Source organism: Schistosoma haematobium, chromosome 5, assembly GCF_000699445.3.
Source record: "Schistosoma haematobium chromosome 5, whole genome shotgun sequence".
Lineage (NCBI taxonomy): Eukaryota > Metazoa > Platyhelminthes > Trematoda > Strigeidida > Schistosomatidae > Schistosoma > Schistosoma haematobium.
This window is the reverse complement of record NC_067200.1, coordinates 5,150,741-5,164,356: the sequence shown is the minus strand read 5'-3', so window position 1 is coordinate 5,164,356 and position 13,616 is coordinate 5,150,741. Positions and strand designations below refer to the sequence as shown.

General features: G+C 34.0%; 1 protein-coding gene across 2 annotated transcripts in view; it reads right to left on the bottom strand.

Annotated features, from left to right (window-relative positions):
• QRICH2_1 (Glutamine-rich protein 2) overlaps nucleotides 1-13,158 on the bottom strand; it is a 104,579-nt gene extending 91,421 nt beyond the window's left edge. Inside the window, exons 1-2 of one of the 2 annotated variants that reach the window (XM_051217352.1) lie at nucleotides 12,934-13,158; nucleotides 12,724-12,897 (exon numbers count right to left, since the gene is read on the bottom strand). In XM_051217352.1, coding sequence (XP_051064742.1) covers nucleotides 12,724-12,897; nucleotides 12,934-13,008 — 249 coding nt within the window. In that variant the 5' untranslated portion in view covers nucleotides 13,009-13,158. The remainder of the gene's footprint in view (nucleotides 1-12,723; nucleotides 12,898-12,933) is intronic. The other variant, XM_051217353.1, reaches the window with a different exon arrangement.
• Between the last annotated feature and the right edge of the window lie 458 nt (nucleotides 13,159-13,616).

The window sequence follows — 13,616 nt, the reverse complement described above, 5'->3', positions numbered from 1 at the left end:
TTCTATGAAGTAAAGACGGATAATGGCTAAGAGTGGAATTTAAGACTCACGTTTCGTCCTAATTCGGACTCATCAGAAATATCGAAGCAATATGCACAGAATATACATATGTCAATAAAAGATAGATCAATTATAGTCCTAATCATCGATGAGAAGATTCAAGTAGAACAATGCTAAGTGAATTTAAACTTTATCATATTGCATAAGCAAGTGGCTATAAGCACTCTGTAACTAAGTGGATAACACGATGGTGTTTGAAGCAATCAGTAATGTGCTTGAGTCCCAAAGTGAACGTTAATTCTGAGATGTAGGTACATCCAACCGATGAGTCTGAAATAGGACAAAACGCACGTCCTGTATTCCACTACTAATCACTATTCATCTTTACTTATAATACTTGTAAATGGAGACAATATCAAGGCAGTTCGTACAGGATGCACATATGCCAACAATGTGACTAATCAATTTTCGTCCTCACCATTAACAGAAAGATACAAGCAAACAATACCAGGTCACTTTGTCTCAGTTTTCTCAAAAACATAATCAAACAGAAGTAGACTTATGAGTAGACAATATTTAAAGCATTCATTTTAATGATAATCATCGGAGACTACACATATAATACAACATTGGTGGGTTGCCCCCGAATGCCCTCATACGTCCGAGAGTGGAGAGAGTCCGCTCACCCTCTCAAAATGCTCCCACATGGCCATGCCTATATAGCCCCTGCCAGAGAAGTCCTACTCACTGCTTTCTCGTGGCGGGGGTGTTGTTTACGAAATTGAGAGGACGAAAAGCGAATGCCTGGAGCTTTAACCGGGTTGGTGGTCATGGAGAGTCCACTTAGGGGAGTGGGAAAACCCTGATTCCAAACCAATGGTGCACATGGACTCCAGTACCCTGAGGGAACAAATGGCGTATGAACTAATCGTTGGTCACCGGCTATCATGGGACTGCATCTCCTTACGATGCTCCACCTTTAGGTCGAAGGCTCCGGATGTGGCCCCTTAAGAAAACCACCTGCTTCGGTTTGGGCACACGGGCAGTATCATAGCTCTTACATAAATCAAATGGGGTTTTTGTGTCGCATATGTATCTGGTGCCCTCTTGTACCAGTATGTATGTGTCCAAATAAAAAAGTAATAGTAATAAATTGGTAGGTTTACAACGATCATTTGTTTTTAGCACAACTAATGATTAAATCCTACATTAAGTGTAAGATATAAAAACCCTGTGAATAATCTATTTCATTAATCCTAAACTATCATATATATATTGATAGTGTAATTCAAGCCTATAATACCTTATTGGTTAAAAGATGAATGAATAGACCATTATTGTTCCATTGATGAATACGTTGAAGTAATCAGATGACTTTTACAACTATCGATTAGTTTTTTTTGTTTTTTTTTTTCATTTAATTTATTCTATTTTATGTTTCATAATGTCAAGTCACAAATGATCATACCTTGAGTGTTATCTTGATGTAGTCAGTTCACTTAGTGAAACAAAACAAAAACCTCCCTCCTCTATATCATCATTATTATTATTATTCATGACTATTCTCTAAATAAGTTCCAATTGTAGAAACATGAAAAGAAACATTGAAAATTTGATTGAATAAGAAGAAAAAGAAAAAAAACGAGTGTTATATTCCATCTGTGTTGTATACTACTTATATTGATAGATATAAGTAGTATGTAACATCAATTTAAAGTTGAATACTCGGGAGCAACAAAAAAAATGGTTGAAAAAAAAGATTGAATGAAGGAGAATAGAAATAAGGGAAAGATAAAGTATGTAAAAAGGCAATTAATAGAAGATGTGTCAAAAAAGTATTTTACAAAGATCTTGTTCATTGACAATCAATCACCAATTGATCTTTGTTCACAATATGCTTCAAAAGAAATGGTGTTTAATGAAAGAAACATTCGAAATCTTCTATGCAATAAGCATGATATAAGTTTATAAATGAATTTTCAATTATGAAAATGAAAATGAAAACAATATTGATTGATAAATGCCACTCTGAAATGATATGAAGTGATTGTGTATCCATTTGTACAACATAACTCCTCCTGGAGTCCCTCCGAGGGCTACTGACGGTCCGAAACCCGGATAAAGGAGGAGGGTTGGGCATGGGTTAGCGACCCCATCCCGTAGAAAACTAACCCGCTAAAAAAATGCTAACCAGAAAAAATTATTCAAACCATTTCAACTGTGCCCTGGGAGTCAGAAGGTCTTCATTTAGAAGAGTTATGACGCCTCATGACGAAAGCCGAGCTCCTTCGGAAGTCACGAGGCCAATGCCCCTTCTGACAACCAGAGCAACCATTTATTTAGGTACATGGAATGCTCGTACAATGTGGGAGACTGGGAGAGCCTTCCAAATTGCTGCAGAAATGAGGAGATACAACCTGGAGGTGTTTGGGATCAGTGAAACACATTGGACGCAAGTTGGACAACAGTGACTAGCACCAGGAGAGCTTCTGTTATACTCCGGTCATGAAGGAGAAAATGCCCCACATACACAAGGAGTTGCATTGATGCTGTCCAAACAAGCACAAAGTGCGCTTATAGGATGGGAATCTCATGGACCAAGGATAATCAAAGCCTCCTTCAAAACAAAGAAAGAGGGCATTTCAATGAACATCATCCAATCCTATGCGGCTACCAACGGCTACAATGAAGACACTTCTACGATAGGCTACAGTCAATTGTACAATATGGTTACCAGTCAGAAGAATAAGTTTTAATTTCAGAAAATGATATACTTATACATGAAATATGAACAAAAAAATAAACATTATTGATCCTTTACTTTTCGATAGATTAAGATCTTAATCAGTTAGTTATAATGTAGGACAAGGCATACATATATGCATCGGTTCAAGTTGCCATACCTGATTAACACAATAAGATGAACACCAAATTAATAGAAGTAGTTACTTTAATGATATTCATATTTAAAAGGAAAGTTGTATATGAGGATATAATGCAGGAAGAAAGAATTAGAAAGAAAGGTATAAAGTAATTTTAATCTCACGGCTTAAGGGAAGACAGAGAGTGTATACACCGACGCCATTGTGATCAGCTCTGAGCCATGTCACACACAGTCTCCAACCAGTGGTTACGATAGTCACGCGGACGCCAACCAAGTAGTCTGCATCTGCCAACATGACTCAGATTAGAAGTTAGTGATTTCAAGCACTGATGCAACGTTTTGGTTTAACCGCCCCTAACTTTCTTCCAACCATCTTCAACACCGGTTAACATTGCACTTCGTGGTAATCGGTGTTCAGGCAAATGTAACAGGTGACCTATAAAGATTCGCAGCCTCATCAACTGATTTACCATCATCCTAATACCATGTATCTAACCTCACTATTACTTACCCGGTGATCCCAGCAGACGCCAGCAATATTTCTAAGACATCTGTGGTCAAATACTAGTAGTTTACGAGTATCTTCTCCAGTACCTTCTACTCTTAATGGCCACGTTTCGCAGCCTTAAAGTAGAACAGAACAAACTGCTGCATAGTATACTCGTCCCTTAATTGATAGAAGAATAGCTAGCCTTCGTCTTAGGTGACGCAAGTTGGCAAAAGCTAAACGAGCTTTCTGAATCCGTGCATACATTTCATCAGACACCAACCCATTAGGGTTATCTATCCATCTGTTACATTATTCATTTCGTTCAATGTTAAAGTCATCTGAAAAAAACATTCTACTGAAATACATAAAATCACATATAACTTTTAGTTAAAATAATTTCAATTTTACTCTTATACTTCACCATAGTTACTAAAATAATAACAAAAACGAGTAATCTGATAAACAACAACTTAATCAGTGGAATACACTTCACATTTGACATGCAAACATACATTTTAATAAAGATGAAGATTATGGAACAATTACATTCACAATAGTAATTTATTTGATTTTATTCAAATACATTAGTAATATGATATTGAAGTAATCAATCAAGTGTGTATATGTATGTGTTTACACTATTCAAACTGAATTAGTTTCAGTGTATATTAGTTTTTGATTGAGATCATGGACCGATTGATGTTAGACCACCATTGAAAAACTTGGAAGCACTGGACGGCCATTTCGTCCTTTTGTGGCACACCTTTGGATTGCACATCCACGATTCCGCTAGCGAAATTCAAATTTAAGGCCTTCAATCTCACGCGCGAACGCTTAATCCACTAGATCACTGAGCTGGCATCCAACGGTATTAATTTGTAACGTCGACCGGTCCACGGAATCGCGTGACCATCTTCCATTGTACTGAGGTAGATACCTATTTCTACCCGACACGGGTTTGTTCGAATTGTCACGGCTTTTCATTAGAACTCTGAGAAATCCCTCACAAAGCTACTCAGTAGTGAGTATATGGTAATTATCAGTATGGGATTGTGGAGATTTTGTTTGTATGCATAAATTCTAATGTACCTAATAGGACGAAACGGCCATCCAGTACTTCAAGGTTTTCAATGGTGGTCTAACATTAATCGGTCTATGATCTCAATCAAAAACTTAATATAATCTCCAAAACCCCATACTGATATATTAGTTTTGTTGAAGATTATTCAACTGATAATTTTTTTAAAAAAATGAGACATTGAAATTCCCAAGAGCCTATTAGTCATCAAATTCAAAACCTTCATGTTATATCCTAGCGTATATCAGATTCTGAGAACTATTTATGGACTGTTATCATATATATTCTTATTGTATAACTGTTAAGTAACTAGATTATGTGTATATATTTATAATCCTTTTATCATAAGCATTTATTTGACCTATTCACTACTATCATACAAGTTGCTATTCTCGGGCAATTCACAATCTACTACTTACAAATTCCCATAATCACAACCACTTTTGGCTTGATCCTGTATAATTATTCATTTTCATTTTATGGTATGATGTGGTCTAGTTTGGTTGTATATAAACCAAGTATGTCTAAAATATATGATTCATATAGTGAGAGCTGATATCGGTGTTCTGGACTCAACAGGCAGGGCTAAACAAAAACAATTAATAAGGACTCTAGGTTGATCGTACCGGTCAACACGTCATTGGTTTGGCACAGTGCGAAGATTGTCTAAGTCGCATTCTGATTGGCGAATAAGTCAAGTGATATTTAACCAACCAAAAGCCGGAACACTTCAATGCTCAATGTAAGAGTGTGTCTTTTGGAATGCTAAGTTAGAATTCAATAGTACTGATCGCAAACGCTAGTCAATTCACAATTTATTGTAGCTATCTGCATATGATCAAAGTTCCTACTAGTCACCATTTTTTATCAGAAACCTCAAGAACTCATCTACCGACAAGTCTTTGATGCTTCACCTGTAAAGTTTTGGAATTTAGTACTTTCAAATATAACAATTGCAGCTTTTCTAAAAGACATAACTATACATTTAAAGATCAAACAAACCAAATTATCGGTATTATTGAACTTAATTGTTGAAATAAAATTTTAATAGTTGAATTAATGAGTCGATCTAAGCTATATCACCATTGAAAACCTGACAGAACTAGACGGGCGTTTCTTCCCAGTATGAAACTTCTCAGCAATGCGCATCCCCGATTCCGCACATGAGGTTCAAAACCAGGATCTTCAGTCTCGCGCGCGAACACTTACTATTCAGACCACTGAGCCGGTAGGCATCCAACGGTGTTTATGTCTAACTTCAATCGATCTATGATCTCGCGAAAACATCAATCCATTGTCTAAGGTAGGTAATTGTCTCTATCCGACATAGATTAGACTCCACTATTCATGACTTTTCATTAGAACTCCATGAAATCCATCTGAAAGCCAATCAATAATGAGAAAAGGATTGTTATTATCATAAGAATGGGGGTTTGTGGAGACCATGGATGTTTACTGCTGAGGAATCCCATACTAGGATGAAACAGTCATTCAGTACTTCTCAGTTTTCAATCGTGCTCTAGCTTAAATCGACTCATGAACTCAACTATAAAAAATTACTACAATCTCCACTAACCCCCATTCTGATAAAATTCAGTTGAACTAAGTCATTTAATAATTAAAAAAAGGAGTATTTTAACAACCAACATCCCTCTTTGTTTGTTTGTATATTATTATGGTATCTATTAAAGTGACATAATTTGTTACAAGAACATTGGTTATCATCATCAAAACAATAGTTTATATATTCATTCACTTATTTACTATTGAATGTAATAGTTTCTTTTGTATACTTCATCAAGCTTGTTTACTTGTTTACATATATATGTTAGTTAGTACATATGTACTAGTTTTAGACATGGGTAATCTATCGATTATTTGTTTATGAATTCCAAATAGTTAGGTTGAATGATTATCATTTATTGAGTTTGATTTGAAAGGTTACTATTCTTAAATGCCTTCATATTGTAATAAGGGTTGCATTTCTACAATTGAAGAACATCTATAATTTAAAACAACTGTCTGTCAACCAATATCCAAGTGAAAATCTTCAATACGAACGTCAAGACAGTTCTACTGTATGGAGATGAAACTTGAAAAACTACTACAATCGTCATCAACAAGGTACGAGTATTTATAAATAGTTGTCTATGTAAGATACTCAACATTCATTGGTCGGAAACCATCATCAATAGCCTTCTGTAGGAAAGGACAAACTATCTTCCAGCTGAAGAGGAAATTGAGAAAAGATGTTGAAAGTGGATGGGACATACAATAAGGAAATCACCAAACTGCATCAAGAGGCAAGAGCTAACTCAGAATCCTGAAGGGAGGCGGAAAAGAGGAAGGTTAAAGGATACATTACACCGGGAAGTAGAAGCAGATATAAAAAGGATGAATAACAACTGGGAAGAGCTTAGAGGGATCGCTCAAGACAGGGTTGGATGGGGTGTGCTGGTGGGCGGCCTGTACTCCTCCACGAGGAGTAACAGGTGTAAGTAAGTAAGTCCATATTGTAATAAATTTAAACTTAATTCATTATGATTGTATTTGAATAATTTGATTAAAATTGAATTTGTGTTGAAATAATTGTTCTTAGTGATGGAAATGTCCAGTAGATGACGGGATGTTGTTTAGTTTAAGGTTCCCAGTAATATCTTACTTGCTACTTAAATGACATATTCAAACTTCAAATTGGGTTAACTACATTGATTACATAAAGATTCACGTGAGTCTTTACTAATGATGCCACCAAATACTATACACGCCAGCAATGTGATACATTCTAAGGGGCAATGTGGTGTTGAATTTTATACAGTTCATTATTAACATGATTCTGATTTTGAACTTTCAGAATTCTCTGCACTACACTCTTGCAAAGGATCACACAAAGAGATGAGAACTCTATCACTTACAATATAGAACTGTGGTAAGGGGCATTTCACCAACTTAAGCTTCCTCAAAAGTAAAAAAACAAATGAATGTAATGTAATGGACAACGATGGCAAGCTACATAATCACAACACACATTAGAAGAAAATTCGAAAACACTAGAAGTTATGGAATAAAATTGTGGTTAAATCAATAATCATATCAGAAGACATCATTCTAGTATCCGGGTAAATACATCATCTTAAATGTTAGTAGTCAGTTTATCAGTCTGCTTTTCAGTTGTCAGTCGATTTCCATTAAGGTTTATCTACATAGTTACAAGAAAAAAGGTATATGAGGTTTATTAAACAATAGGGAACTGAAGAACCTTTAAAATTGCTTAATTCATTATTACAATCAGGGAGATCATCAAATCAACCTCGTTATGAAAGTAAAGATCATTTTTATCATAAAAAATGAAACATTCTCAAAGTAATCAGAATCAAGATTATTGTCAGTCAGTCAGCTACAACGTAGGACCAGGTACATATATGCATCGGTCATCGGCACAACAACATGAACATCGGATTCATAGAAGTAGTTAAATCAATGGTAGTGAAATATAAAAGAAAGATTATGTATAAGGGTATGGCTCGTAGAAAGAAAGATATGAAGTGATTTTAATCTCTTAGCTTAAGGGAGGACAGAGAGTGTATACACCAACGTCATTGTGATCGATTATAAGTTAGGTCACTCAGAGTCTCCAACCATTGGTTACAATAATCAGCTGTTAGAAATTATAATCTCAAACAGTTTTCTATTCGTTTTTCACCAACATTGTTATTTTTAGTTACCATTAACATTTAACCATATAACTGAAATCTATTATATTGGTTACCTTGTTCTATACACATAACAACGTTTATTTACAGTTATTTCCTTTCTTCAACCGCATGTAAATAGTCAACAATGTAAAACTGTTGTACTGTTGTGTGTTAGTTGTTGATCTATTTAATTTATACAAATTTCTATTATATTTAAAGTATCTCAGAGCCATTCATAAATTTGCATTAAATAAATAAATAACCACGTCTGTCAAATCATGTAGGCTTTTCAGAGCTATAATCCTAGAGATCTTCAGTAAGATATTCAAGCAGTTAACTATAGGATCAGAACGTTTCAACAAAAGAACGTCGATTGTGAGCAATTTCATAAGATAATTCAATGTTTTCTGATGACTGAACTAAAGTCAGTCAGCTACAATGTAGGACCAGGCACATATATGCATCGGTCCAAGATGTCACATCTCATTAGCACAGCAAGATCATGAACTGATTGATTTTAGGTCATCACTGAAAACCTGGAAGCACTGGACGTCTGTTTTACCCCACAAGCGGGATCGTGAATATGCAACGCTGAGGAGGCCCACAATAGGATGAAACCGTCGTCCAGTACCTCCAGGTTTTCAATAATGGTTTAACATCAATCGGTTTATGATCTTAATAAAAAACATAATCATCTTCACAATCCCATACTGATAAAAACATATTTCTTATGAATTCTGAATCATTCTGTTAATAATGTAGCACAGTCCCACCTTCATTATACACTAATTAGCGTAAAATAACTTTCAATACGATTACTTAATCATATTTATCTAAGATCTTAAAATTAGATCAAGAAAACAATTAAGTTTTAATTTATTTTGGGTTCACTTCATTTTTCCACCTCTTGGTTTGAGCTGTAGCGTGGTGTCGAGTCGCGGTAGACTATGAACACCACTAAAAGAAGGTTGCGTACAGAATATCGATAAAATCCCCCGGAAGCCAAATATCAGAAGGCAGTTAATGGATGTAGTCGATATATGTTTGCTGGCGATCTCGTGGTATCGAAAGAATACCAAGATCGTGCCAGGATACAAGCTTGGTTACTGAACGTAACCGAATTCGCGCGAGGTCACAACAAAAAAGCAGGAATAATGGATGTCTTTAGTGCAGTCAAACAAATAAGTACAGCAAAATAATCACTGGTACAAATGGTTATAATAATGATTGTTTCCATTAAACCAATCGCATTCTCTTGATAAAAGCAGGTCACTACAGAGCATTAAAAATGAGTTGTACAATAGAAAGTATCGGATAGATATTTTTATCAGCAAGTTGACTTCTTAGAAATTCTTCTTTCAAGCTTACAGATGTCATGTAACCGTTGAATCGTATAACGCTACTTTAAATATTGTCAATATATTCCTAACTATACAATGTTAAACTGAATGAAAAATCATCATTATTCAAACTGTAAATACAAAACGATTGAAGAGACATTTTAAGTTAGGACATATTTGCAATTGATTGATAGCGTCGTAGTGACCAATGTCGTATATGCCAAGATGTTTTGGCTATTATCTACTACTCTTTGTTATCATGATTTGTCAGTAGTAAAAAAAGCTTTAGATTTCTGTTAGTTTTAACAAAAGTAATACAGTTTAGCTGTTCTTGACCTGTAAAGTTATTTTTAACAAGCATGAAAGTTTTTAACTATCCACTGACTTAGTATATCGTAATGAGACTAACTAGTCGTATAAAGTATAAGTTAGTAGGTAATGAATATTATTTTACTGTTTCAACCAATTTTCGAAATTTCTGATGATAAAAGTATCATTGATATCTAAGAAGCGTTATTTACAAAAGTCATCATTTCTGCTATTCAATATTATTTTGATCCTTTATCAAGGAATGATTATCAATTGCTTATAAAAGTGCACATCAAAGTTATATGTATCTGGTAGGGTCATTTATTTGACAATATAGTCACAAGAGTATTGAGGTTTGCAATGAAAATTCGTGATTCTTTATCAAGAGACTGAATAAGTCTAAATGCTTTGTTACTTTATACAATGATGATGAACAGATATAAGTAGTAATTAGCATAAATTGGAGGCATAATGCTTGAAAGCAAAAGATTGAAATAAAGAGAACATGAAGAAAAACAGAGAGCAATCGGAATAACATTGGAACAAGAAGAATGATAGATTATATAAAAGATGACTCAAGGAAAATGTGCAAATAATGCGTCCAATGTATGATTTTCGTATTTTACAAAACCAATGTGTGGTTTCCCATAAAATAATTTGACAGTTCACTATATTCGAGTTTACTTTCACCACACTGGGAGTGTGATAAAAGTTGAGAAGAAGGACCGGACCATCTTATAGTACGAAGTACCTATCATACTTGTCTCATCGTTTTGCTGTTCACTCCAAACTGCCCAACATTAAATAGTGATGAATTTTAACTATTGGTCATTTGGACTAGTGAGTGTATTGTAAATATTCCAGACTAAATACATTTAGCACTAATATTCAAACAACATTGAATTGGTTACCAATCTAAGTTCATTAATATGAAGTACAATGTATGATTGTCTTCTTATTCAAAGAATATTGGATAAATGTCCAGCTTTTGTCTTATAGAATATTTGGTAGAGCATAAGGTGAGTGTTGAAATGAATTTTGATTCACATTTCAAAGTTCTTATTTATTTCGATTATCATCTTGGTATTGTTTGATTTTTTCCTCAAAAAGCTTGTTATATTGCCAATTGGTTGAAAAAGGGTAAAACCTAATGCATTAGCCCATCAGTTCAAGTTACTGCATTTAGAATTCTTTTAGACCTAAATAAAACTACTATTTGGTATGCATCATTGGATTTTGAGTGGATAAAAAGATGGTCTATCATTTAAATATCCTAGGTTTGATTGACAATCATATTTGTTGATTTGCGATTGAAGAATTGGCGTCGGATAACAAAATAGCCACAAAATTCCTATTAAATTATTATCTTCTCTCAAAGGGATATTGAACTACTTTATAAGAAAATATTGTGAATAAAACTAACTCTAGTCGTAAACTATTTATTAAACATAAAACTTTAGTTAAAATCTACTTGAATAGTTTTTGCTTGGGTAAAATTAAGCTGTAAAATATTTATGAGTACCGATTCAGAATGTGCTAACACTTTATGAGACATTGAACTGTTAGAAATTTAATGCCAAGAGGATAGCGAATCCGGGTTACGATCCGCTTGATATCATTTCATAGTTACAGGTATCTAATCTAATCTGCTACTTCTGAGCTAGCTACTTAATCCTACGTTACTTCTCCTATACTTTACCCCTACGGAAAACAATGATATTTATTGTAAAAGCATACCACGCAACACAAAGCATTCAAAAATCAAGTTTAAACAACCGTATAAAATTCAAACCCCCTAAAATCTACTTTGAACAGACAGTTATTTAACAAATGTAAATACCTACGGCTTGTAAAGCAAAAAGGGATATATGAAGAATTTTTTGTGATTTAAGCTAATTTCTGAGGACTCTTGACATTGACATGGGAAGATATAATAACAACAAGTTAAGCAGATATTAGAATAAATTTTTTGACCATTCATATACGTGTGCCGTAACAAAATATTTATGCTATCATGTCTCCGTTTTTGTTTCTTACGATGCGGTTTTAAACAGTGAGTCAAATAAACTATTCGGTTCAGTAGGAATTCAAATATTTTAATTTGATACTGAAAACTGAACATTTTATTGACTGAACATCCGTCTACAAATATTTAAGATCTAAAACTTTAGTATAATTTAGTTATTCACGCCCTAAAAAAGTGTATTCACAGCGAATTAAGACACCTGTTTGACTTTCGTTTACTAATAATACATTGATGTGGGTGGAAGTTGTTATAATCATAAACTGTAGTAGAGAATATTATACATATCTACTAAAAGTGGTGAATTATATGTTATTATGTTATTATATTATCCGTATATCTGGTTGATAATGTGTACTAAAAATATCCATCTTATTGTGTAGTATACAGAGCTGATTTGATTTTTTTAATTAAAAATGTGCTCGAAGAAAATATGGTGGGACTGTAATTTATGGGCAATCTTTGAGCGACGCTAGACTGACCTGTAGAGTGTCCACCTGACAACTAGGACCAAATGTGGGTTATAAATTAGTGTGAGTATTTCGGATTATGATTTACATTTGGTGGTCAGGGCTAGGAATTAGATTTAGGTTTTTCATCACGAACTGACATCGGTTACAATGCTAAAACTCTATTTATTCAAATGGATTACTGAATTTTGCGCCAAAGCCCAATACCTGTTACCTTATACCTGAATGGTTCATCCGTAAACCATAGTCTCGCCGAAAATTATTTATTCAGAAGCCGATTTTGATTAATTGTACAGTATATGACTACTTAAGGAAGATTTTAATAACTGACACAGCTGTACAATGGCTCCATAAGAAGCTCCTTAAGGGTAGTCGAATGACCTCAAGTATAAAATTTTACGATAAAAAAGTGAAACTTATAAATCCAATCTTACTTGAATATTATGGAATATATTTGGGGCCAATTCAGAAGTTGATATTTTTGCTTCATTCTGTGACCGTGGTTCATTTGAAGGTTTCTCCACATCTGGCTCCACATCGCTGAGTTTGAGGTGCTTTATTATATATGATAAAATGATATACAATATTCCGAAGTTAACCGACCCTGGCTAAAATAAATTTATGATTTATATTATAACTATTACATCAGGTGTTCCAAGAGCTAGATCCAGTAGTTCAGAAAGTTTAACAGCCCTATCGGGGACTCGCGAATAATCCATGCTTTATTTATAGAGATGATATTTACAATCTTCACTCCGAATAGCTCACTAAATAATAAAAATTGTTTTGACAATTTTTGTTCATTTTTAAATTTTCTCAAAAAATCGTTATAGATATCAAGGTCACCAAATGTTTTCTTATACAATAAAACAAATTAAAACTTCATGAAGTTTTGGCATATTAACGTTTCTTAACTCTCAAAATACTTAATGAATTCTAAATACGCAGTTTTATTTGAGTTCCTTTGTAGATTTATTTTCTCCAGAAGTCCATCATAATCCAATTTCTTTAACAACATGGTCATTTGATGAAACCATCGAGAATGTCCATTGGTAAGCGTTCTGTTGACATATGGTTTATCGAGGTAAATCGGTATTTATGGATTAAATATATCGATTTTTCTCATATATTTTTTTTCCGAAGAATTAAATTTTAATTATGTTAGTCAGCAATGTACTTTCTATATTCATCCTTCATTTGGTTATTTGCTTGTGTTGTGATGCTGTTTAGCTATTCACTTGATCAACTGGTTTATGTTTCATATTGATTTGCATAGATGCCCGTTGAAACCACAGTGCTGTGTCCTAACTTAAAAGCTTCATTCTGT